General features: G+C 52.5%; 1 protein-coding gene, 1 non-coding gene and 1 pseudogene across 2 annotated transcripts; all 3 read left to right on the forward strand.

The window, feature by feature from the left end:
* Nucleotides 1–3344: 3344 nt before the first annotated feature.
* LOC115661233 lies at nucleotides 3345–3541 on the forward strand. The gene has a single exon (XR_004003042.1). It is a non-coding gene; the product is annotated as a U2 spliceosomal RNA (small nuclear RNA).
* A 1110-nt stretch (nucleotides 3542–4651) lies between these two features.
* Nucleotides 4652–6088, forward strand: LOC115660746 (ankyrin-2-like). Its single transcript, XM_030582400.1, has 2 exons — nucleotides 4652–4858; nucleotides 4926–6088. Exon 2 carries the CDS (start codon nucleotides 4996–4998, stop codon nucleotides 6061–6063), a length of 1068 nt encoding a protein of 355 aa, XP_030438260.1. The 5' UTR covers nucleotides 4652–4858; nucleotides 4926–4995; the 3' UTR covers nucleotides 6064–6088.
* A 3977-nt stretch (nucleotides 6089–10065) lies between these two features.
* LOC115661232 lies at nucleotides 10066–10236 on the forward strand (annotated as a pseudogene).

Raw genomic sequence — 10236 nt, forward strand, 5'->3', positions numbered from 1 at the left:
GAGATCAAGCATTTTCCCAGCAAGGCAGACTCTAGGATGTCTGTCTGCAGGGAAAGGGCCTGGAGGAATTGTGATGTGAAATGAACTAAAGTCCATTCTGAAACCTCCACAACTGCCCTTCTCATCCGGCCAGGCTGCAGAATGACGCCCACGTCTCGCTCCAGCTCATCCTATCCTCCCATGGGACAGGGACAGGAAATGGCTGTGGAGAATCCCATCCAGGTAGGGTTCAAGTCTTAAACATATTTTTAGTAACTGGCTCTGTCCTCATATATACCCACTGAGAACTGCAAAAATATAGTTATCTGCAAAACCGTCGGGGCTGGGGGTGTGGCATTCAGCCACTGTTTTACACTCAATTCTGCCGATTAACTTCTAGACTCCAGGGGGCTGAATAACTTGGGGGGCAAATGGGAACATTCCAAGCATCATTTCCCATGTTTTTCGCCTTATCTCTCAGCACGGTTATGCTAGGCCTTTTACCTGTCAATGCAAAAAAGGAGATCTAAGGTTAAAGCATATTACCAACAACTCTCACATTCAAAAAATTTTGTCTTTGCATACCAGATACAGGAAAGACAAACCACTTAACCTAAGAAAAACAAATGTCTATTCCTTCCATCCACAACATTTTGGGTTTTGGAACCCATAACCTTAAAGGCGAACATTTTAAGTATGAGGGTAAAGCTCTCAGTCCTCAAATGCTAGGTACAGTTATTCTGTCCTTGATTTAAATAAACAGGATAACAACAATTTATTAATCCTGCCCCAATAACAAAGACTAGGGACCCCCACAGCATCAAAAACAACCATTTGGACAAGCAGGCCCATCATGCAATGTGGGATGGGTGTGACCATGCAAATAACATCAGCTCCAAAAGACCTTTACAACAGATAACCAACAGATGTCAGGGTAGAGTTCAAACTGACGCCGCTTAAACTAGATTGTCGAAAAGATTAAAAAACACTGAACTTTACATTGCATCAAATGAGGGTGAGAAACAGGGGGCTGGAATAGGAGCTTGCTCTGTCCACCCCATGCATTGACCTGGTATTGCAGTGCCTCCAGGACCGGTGCCTCTCCTTCTGGGGAGAATCTTCTGGTTAGAAAAGCAGAACAAATTTTTCTGTAATGATGCCCCTTTAGAGCAGATTTGTTCAAATTGTTGAAAACAGGTTAGAAACCCTTGTCTTCTTTACAACAAAATATGTTTTCTCAGAGTCTAATGTTTTGTGAGGCTGTGGATAGATATGTGAGGTTCTTTGTCTTGCTAGAGGATTGTTTAAGGAGCTGGGATCCTTTTTTTCTGCGGTGAGTCTTTTCAACCGTTAGTATGAGGGATGAAGGCTTTCCAGGCTGTTGGGAAGATGGTTGGTTGATTTTGTTTGTTTGTTTGCACAGGCAGAGAGGGTGCTGTTTAAAGCTGTTCCCGTGTATCAGGTCAGGTTAGCTGCAGCTCACCGAACCCCGAGGATCTGAGGAGAGCTACTTTGTAGCAGAGGCAGACCAAGCAGCAGGTACAATGCCAGGTCGCATCCAGGCTGCCAGATAGAATCTCAATGAGTGAGAGACTTTTTCCGTTGGACCGTATGAACCGGAGTCGTAAGCTCACTGAACGTTAAATCTCATCAAATGAGGGTCAATCCAGCCTCATCATCATATCCACTCGTTATACTCCACACCTGAACATAGCCGTCACAGGAACAACTTACCCTCCTATCTCAGTGTCTGTACGTTGACCCGTTAACCTTTTACTCCCAATCAGGGCTATTTCAGATGATGTATTCCTTATGCCACCTGATCTTAAACCAAATTTTGTACTCCCTTAATAATCTGTAATGTTATTCCCTGACCACCAGAAACTTCTATGCCTAAACTCTGTAGCGTACACTCTTTTTTTAAAACATCTAAGTAAAAACAGAGGCTGTCAGGAAGTCTAACCCCCTGCTTAGTACAGGACTTATCCCCCACTAAATCCCCACCTGGTCTCCTCTGGGGTTGAACTCATAGCCCTGGGTTTAGTAGGCCAATGCTCAAGCCACTGAGCTATCCCTCCCCCCTACATTGACACTTGTTCAAGATCCCAGCTCCTGCTCCTTTGTGAGGTGTGTGCGTCTGCTCTGGGTTTTAAGCCTGCTAACCCAGCGGGGGACCGATTGCCCTCTGGCTTCCTGCCCGGCTCCCTCTGCCATGCGCCTGGGCATCAGTGGGACTGTCTCAGGAGAGCAGCTTTCCCACCCCCGGCATTCCAATCTCCACCCAGCTGGGGAACGAGCAGGGGCAGCCCTGAGAAAAGACTCCTTTGAGCGCTGGAGGCCAGCGGGGAACTCTCATTTCCATACCCAGGGTGCATTGCATACAGCGCAGTGAGTCACTGCCCAAGGGGCTGCTTTTGCTCCCAATGTTCCTGGTTCCGATGAGCCAATTTGGGATTTAAATTGGTTCAATTAAATTTCCTCTAAAAGGGAGAGGTTTAGTGGGGCTGTCAGTGTAGTCACTCCGAGTTGAACGGAAGGCGCCTTTCCCCTGGCAGTGCCTCTGCAACAGATTGTGGTTCTTCTTCAAATGGTATAAATCTGTTGTTCCTCTCTGCTTGAACAGAACAGAACATTTTCCCTGGAGAGTAATGTTTATGGTTTTCTACCCAATTTGGTAAGGCTGTTACCTCATGTAGTGAAAAGAAAGCAGAATTATGGTTGGACTTTTGCTTCTTGAACAGACCAGCGGTGTGTGTCTCCTTGACTAGCTGCTACCTGTTTGTGGCTGTGAGGCAACCCTTACTGATGATGGGAGGGGGACAGCTCTCTCTTCTGTTCTGTAGTGATGCTGCAATTTTGTGTTGTGCTCCTCCCCTGCTGCAAACCAGGCAGGCGGGCTTGGTGGCTGGCGGTGGTGGGTTGAGCCCAGGTTTCCTTTGGCAGACGCCTGGTTGAGAACTGGTGCTGTATCCTATTCCTCCTTAGTCATCTCTTGTTTAAGCTGACCAGCCCTAATGTCTGTAGTCTCATCTCATACTTTGGAAGCCTGCTATTTACCCCTTTCAGTTGTAAAAACGGACTATTGATTCCTACCCTTTCTTTCCTATCTGCTAACCGGTTACTGATCCCTGAGAGGGAGGGGCTTGAGTCATCTGGAGTAGCTTGTGACTGTGAGTGGCAACCTCAGGGCAGCCTGTTGAGAAGCAGGGCACAACCCCCAAATCGGTTGTGTGCTCTAGACTTCACCAAGTGTCAGATTCTGGAGGACGTGCCTTTTATGACTTTTTAAACCAAAACCTTCTATTTGGGGATAATTTAAGCATTCTATGCAGAGGACTAGAAATGTTTTTATTAACCTGTATTTTAAATCATTTTAACATTTGCTGGAATCAAAGTTTTAAATCTGTTCTTATCACTTTAAGAACTGATACTTCCTCTATCTCAGGACTAGCTATTAAAACTGATTTTTTGGAATAGGGAGATGGAATATCAGCTTCCTCCAGCCACTGCACACAGCGCCCTGTTAATGTGGCACTGAAGCTCCATGAACGGTGGACCTCTCTTTGGGGAGAATATCGTGGTTGAAGAGCAGCGAAGAAAAGTAATGTTGTCTGTGTTACCATTTGGTTTGTACTAAGAATATGATTTCGAGTCATTTGTAACTCTTTCATCAGTTATTAGTTACATCTTATTATTAGGCCTCTGAGTTGAAAGGCTGCTCTTGCAGATTTTACTTTGTCGTTGTTTGTAGGTCAGTTAAACAGCTGCTTTCTTAGTCTATTCTGTGTAGGTTTTTAAACCGCTCTCCTTAGTCTACCTTCCAGAATTAATTGCATGGTTTGGATCATTCTTTCCCTCGTCTCCCTGCAGAAAAGAGAATTTCCATCTCTTTCCCGTTGGGAAAATGACACCGTCTTAACCTAGGAAACAGTCTCTGTAAATGTTTTGCCCAGACGAGGGCTAGTTCATAGGAGCAGAAGAGGAGGAAGGTTGTGGCCCTTTGAGTCACATTCCTAGCTTGACTCAAGGAAAATAATTAAAAAAAAAAAGTGTCCGGGGTCGGTGTGCAAGCAGCTCAGGGGCAGCAGGTCAGTGGGTGGGTTTTGTGCAAATGAGGAGTGTAGAGGGAACTGTCGTTTTTATTTTTTTTAACAGAATTGTGTGTCAAGGGTTCTTGCTTTGAATTCTTCCACTGGAGTCATTTTAGGGAAGTGAGCCTCACTTAGAGTTACCTAGTTACGGTGTTCGTTGCATGGCTGAGAGCTCGCCACGTTGAGGTAGAAAGCAGTGGGGGCAAGGGGTGTGCGCGCACCGCAGAGCATGGGTATTGCTTCTTGGCTCTCTGAGTTAAGAGGTGAAAACATTATCTAAAAGCTGTAGCTATTCTTATTAGTTTAATTTCTTCATATAGATATCTGCAAGCCATTGTCCTGAAGATAGAATCTCCTGCAGCTATTTTTGAAAAAATTGATACTGCCCTCCAGATCTATGCTTTTGCTGAAGCTGATTTGCATATGCACTATACTGCTGAAACCTTGAAAGAAATTTCTTTCTTTTTTTTCAGCTACATCCTCATTGATTGCTGCTGTTCCTGTGTGTTCCACTTTCCAGAAAACCCAATGGAAACCTGGCCCAAAGACCTGGACCACCAGCAAGGATGAAAACATCAGGAGCTGGCAGAACCCCCCCCCCCAGCAGGCACCTCTACAGGAAGATTGCGCAGCAGAAGGCCAGCTCTTGGGGACCTCACATCCAGGAGCAAGAATGTCTTGACAGCTCCTCAGGAGGAGGACCCCAGAAGATCCCCACCTGCTTCCCAGGTCCAGGATGCTGAACACCGCTCTCCTGCTCCCGAGACGGACAACACTGGAGGAGCCCCCCCCGAGGATCCAGGATCAGCATGCTGATGGACGCCTTGCCCAGAAGGATGCCACTGGTGGAGCCCCTCCGAGGATCCAGGACCAGGATACTGATGGGCGCCCCGCCAAGAAGGACCCCGCTGGAGGAGCCCCCTCAATGACTGAGGACCAGGATGCTGATGGCCGCCTTGCCAGGAAGGCTGCGACTGAAGGAGACCCCCGGATGACCAAGGACCGGGATGCTGATCGCCGCCCCGCCGGGAGGGACTCTGCCAGAGGAGCCCCCCTGATGACCAAGGACCAGGATGCTGATCGCCACCCCTCTGGGAAGGATGCCGCCAGAGGAACCCCCCAGACGACCCAGAACCAGGATGCTGAGCACCGCCCTGCTAGGAAGGATGCCGCCGGAGGAGCCTCCTACATGACCAAGGACCAAGAGGCTGATCACCACCCCTCCGGGAAGGATGTTGCCGGAGGAGCCCCCCAGAGGACTGAGGACCGTGATGCTGAGTGCCGCTCCGCCAGGAAGGATGCCACCAGAGGAGCCCCTCACATGACTGAGGACCAAGATGCTGATTGTCACCCCACTGGGAAGGATGCCGCCGGAGGAGACCCCCAAACGACCCAGGACCAGGATGCTGAGTGCCACTCCACCGGGAAGGATGCCATTGGAGGAGCCCCCCAGAGGACTGAGGACCGGGATGCTGAGCGCTGCCCTGCCAGGAAGGATGCCACCGGAGGAGCCCCCCAGAAGACTGAGGACCAGGATGCCGAGTGCTGCTCCGCTGTTCCAGAAAGGGATGCTCCAGAAGGAACAACCTCCTTAACTCGAGACTCTGTAACTTCTTACCACCCGCCTGTCCAGAGGAGGGCCCCTCGAAGGGGAATGGACTCCAGAGCCCTGGATCTCATTGCCACGCGCTATCCTTCTGGGCAAAGAAACATCATGGCCAGTGAGTCCAGCACACCCCCAGGAGCGACTTCACCTTCTCAAGCTTCTCCACCAGACCCAGAGGAATCACCTGGTGAGTCTGCAGGCACAACAAGGGTCCACCCTACAGATGGTGAGGCAGGGGACGACGACCACATCTACCTCCGGTACCCACTCCCTACAGGCCTCCTCCTCTGCCCCCTTCTGCCTCCCTGTCCATGGAGTCCAGACCCTCGGGGCCCTCAGCAAGCACGTTCGCAAGACCTACAACAAACGGATTGCTTTCCGGTGTAGCCGCAATGCCCCCTTCGAGACTCAAAAGAAATGCAAGTCCCATCACGACACATGCAAGGGGCAAGGGACCCCTCACGATCACAAAGGTGAACCCTGCTGAAGTCCTGTGGGCTCCAAGGCCGACCCCCACCGATAGTCCAGCTTCAGCACCCCAACCAGCATCCCCACCATCACGGCAGGTAAGGGGGAACCAACTGCTAATAGAGGAAAGTGCAACCCCCGCCTCGAGGACCGATGATGCCACCAAAAGGACCAGCCCCATCTCCAGAATCCCCATGCTGGACCCTGCTGTGAAGGGGATCACTGCCACCTCCCAGGTCAACAACCTCACCAGACGCCTCAGCGACCTCATACAAAACATCCGGTGTGACACGACCACGAGACGGTGCAGTGCTCCCCCACAGGCAACCTCACGTCACCCTGCCACAGGAGCAACTAACACTGCATGCCAGGCCACATGGCGAGACCCAGCCGACGGAGGAGCCTCCTGCAGCCCCCGGTTCCCCCGGCTGGACCCCGCCCTCGGGAGACCCAACACCCCCTCCAAGGTTACCCAACGAGCCTCCAATTGGGAAAAAACCCATGCCCCACCGAGGACCCCTCTCTCAGATACCACCTGCAGACAGCCGGATGCCACCTGCAGAAGATCTCGAACCACCCCCGAGTGCTTCCAAACAGAGCCCCGCCCCCACAAAGCCCAGCACCGGTGCTCCAGAACCCCACTTCCTTCCGGAAGATCCAGCGCTGGCTCAGAGACACCGAGAGTGGCCCCCACCACCACATCAGGACCCCCGCCTCAGGACCCACATGAACACCACTCTCTAGGTCGAGGAACAAGAAGGCCAGCATCTGAGCCTGTGGAGACACCGCAGCAGGAGGAACGACGGCCACGAGCGAGGGATCCCACACCATGGCAATCTGCCTGGGTGGGAGAACTGGCAAAGGCTGAGGACTTCGAGACCTTCGACAGCCTGATGGACAGACAGACTGCAGAACTCTCTGTGGAAATTGCTGCCAGAAGGGAACTCCAGGAGACCTCACAGGCCATGTGCAGATTCTCTGCGCTGGGCCATAACAACACTGCCAGAGAAGGCAGGAGAGGGCACGTCGGCCGCCGCTACGATCCAGCGGCTGCATCCCATATACAGAAACTATACAGGATGATCCGGCTGAAAGCCATGAGGGAGATCCTCGACAGGACCTCCTCATACTGTGCCATCCAGCCTGAGAGACTCCACTCCTACTTCAAGGACGTGTTCGATAATGAGGCCCAGACCGACTTGCGACACCCGGAGTGCCTTCTGCTACCCTGGATCGACCTCACTGAAGATCTGGAGCGAGATTTCTCCCCCTAGGAGGTGCAGGAGAGACTGACAAGGACCAAAAACAGCGCTCCTGGAAAAGATGGCATCCGCTACCATCTGCTGAGGAAGCAAGACCCCGGCTGCTTGGTGCTTGCTGGCATCTTCACCAAATGCAAGCAGTTCCATCGTGTTCCTCGCTCCTGGAAAAAGTCCATGACGGTCCTCATTCACCAAAAAGGGGACCGAGACGACCTCGGCAACTGGAGGCCCATCTCCCTCTGCTCCACCATCTACAAGCTGTACGCCAGCTGCCTCGCAGCAAGGATCACAGAGTGGTCAGTTTGCGGGGGCACCGTCAGTTCAGTCCAGAAGGACTTCATGTCCTCCGAGAGATGCTACGAGCATAACTTCCTCCTTCAGATGGCCATCCAGGAGGTCAGGAGGTCCAAGAGGCAGTGCATCATAGCATGGCTCGACCTGACCAATGCCTTCGGGTCCATACCCCACCACCACATCTTCGCCACCCTAGGAGAGTTCGGGATGCCGGCTACCTTCATCCAGATCCTCCGGGACCTCTACTAGGACTGCACCACCACCATCCATGCCACGGACGGAGAGACGGACGCCATCCCCATCCGCCGTGGCATGAAACAAAGATGCCCCCTCAGTCCCATCATTTTCAACCTGGTCATGGAACCGCTCATCCGAGCCATCTCCAATGGCCTGTCCAGCTTCAACCTGCATGGCAAGAAAATCAGCATTCTGATCTAGGCGGACAATCTGGCCCCGGTCGCCGACAGCTCGGAAAGCCTCCAGCAAAAGCTCGACGTCACCAGCCAAGCTGGTGAGTGGATCGGCCTGCGTTTCAACCCCAAAAAGTGCGCCTTCCTCCACGTCGACGGTGGCACCAGGGCACTGGTCCGGCCTTCGCAGTTCCTTATCCAGGGCGAGTCCATGACCTCCTTCGAAGAGGGAGAGAGATACCAACACCTCGGCATACCCACAGGAGTCCGCGTCCGGGAGACCCCCGAAGACACCATCGCAGAGATCCAAATAGACTCCTCTCTGCTTGCTCCCTGGCAAAAGATCAAAGCCCTCAACACCTTCCTGATCCCCCAAATCTCCTTTGTCCTCAGGGGATTGGCCGTGGCCAAGGTGCCCCTGAACAAGGCTGACAGAACCATCAGACAGCTGGTTAAGAAATAGCTCCACTTTCCCCAGAGGACGTGCACAGACATCATCTACATTTCCCACAGACAGGGCAGTGCCAACATACCTCGGATGGGTGACCTGTGCAACTTGGTGGTAATGACCCACACCTTCCGCCTCGTGACGTGCCCGGACCCGACAGTGAGGAGCATCGCACAGGAGTCTGTACGGGGTGTGGTCAGGAAACGCATCGCCAGAGCCCCCTCCGAGTGGGACGTTGCCACTTACCTCAGCGGCTCCCTGGAGGCTAAGTTTGGGAGAGAGGGGGGAGACCTATCCTCTCTCTGGTCCCGTGCCCGCAACGCCTCAAGACGCCTGGGTAAGATCGGCTGCTGCTGGAAGTGGTGTGAGGAACGCCAGGAGCTGGGAATACTGGTGCAACATCTAAAGACCCTGGACCACACCATCGTAACTCCGACTGCCAGAGCCATGCTAGAAAGGCCCCGGAAAGACGCCATCCGCTACCACTACGCTGAGAACCTCAAGCGGAAGCCAGACCAGGGCAAGGTGTTCGAGGTGTCCAGCAAGTGGGATGCCAGTAACCACTTCCTCCCTGGGGGCAGCTTCACCAAGTTCGCCGACTGACGGTTCATCCACAGGGCCCGACTCAACTGCGTTCCCCTCAACAGAGCCATCCGCCACGGCAGCCAGGACGAGCGCTGCAGGAAGTGCGGCTACATGAACAAGACCCTGCCGCACATCCTGTGTGGATGCAAGCAGCACTCCGGAGCCTGGCGGCACCGCCACAATGCCATCCAGAACTGACTAGTGAAAGCCATCCCACCATCCCTGGGGAAGATCACCATCGACTCCGCCATCCTTGGGACAGACAGCCGACTGCGACCCGACATCGTCGTGACAGATGCAGAAAAGAAGGTCCTCCTGGTAGACGTCACGGTGCCTTTCAAAAACCGGTCACCTGCCTTCCACTAGGTCCGAGCACGGAAGGAGTCGAAGTATGCCTCGCTGACTGAGACCCTGAGAGCCCAGGACTACAAAGTCCAGGTACACGCCCTGATCGTGGGAGCACTGGGCTCATGGGACCCCCACAACGAGCCGGTTCTGAGAGCATGTGGGGTCGGTTGACGCTGTGCCCGGCTCATGAGACAGCTCATGGTGTCCGACACCATCAGGCGGTCCAGAGATTTATACCGAACACATCACCGGACACCGCCAATACCACACTGAGTAATTGAGACAGCCGACCAGGGAAATAACCCACTTCCTTCCCTGAGGGACCAAGGGACGCACCCCACCCATGTACCTATCCGCTCCATCGATACTGACTTGGACTCCTTATTCATTCCATGGGTGGCGAACCCGAGCCCACTTATTCACTGACACTTTAAAAACCCTTGCACCCCAATCTGGGTCTATGCCGGTTATGCGATATGTATGTATCTTTTCATCCTTGCAAACGGTATCTGTAACCCCCCATAACCCAAGCCTGACCCCAGATGTAGAGTACCTTCCCTCTCAACCTATGTATATTTCATTTCAAACATTTACTTTAATAAAATTTTTAAATCTGATATGTCCTTGATGTGAGGACTGCATATTAGCTTGATTTTTGAAACGGGTGGGTTAGAACAGAAGCTTGCTTTGTCTGCCCCATGCATCGACCTGGTATTGCAGTGCCTCCAGGAACGGTGTATCTCCT

Source organism: Gopherus evgoodei, chromosome 13 (genome assembly GCF_007399415.2).
Source record: "Gopherus evgoodei ecotype Sinaloan lineage chromosome 13, rGopEvg1_v1.p, whole genome shotgun sequence".
Taxonomy (NCBI): Eukaryota; Metazoa; Chordata; order Testudines; family Testudinidae; genus Gopherus; species Gopherus evgoodei.

Excerpts from the sequence above, each read along its gene's own strand:
- LOC115660746 (XM_030582400.1), top strand. The coding sequence starts at position 4,996 with ATGACTGAGGACCAGGATGCTGATGGCCGCCTTGCCAGGAAGGCTGCG.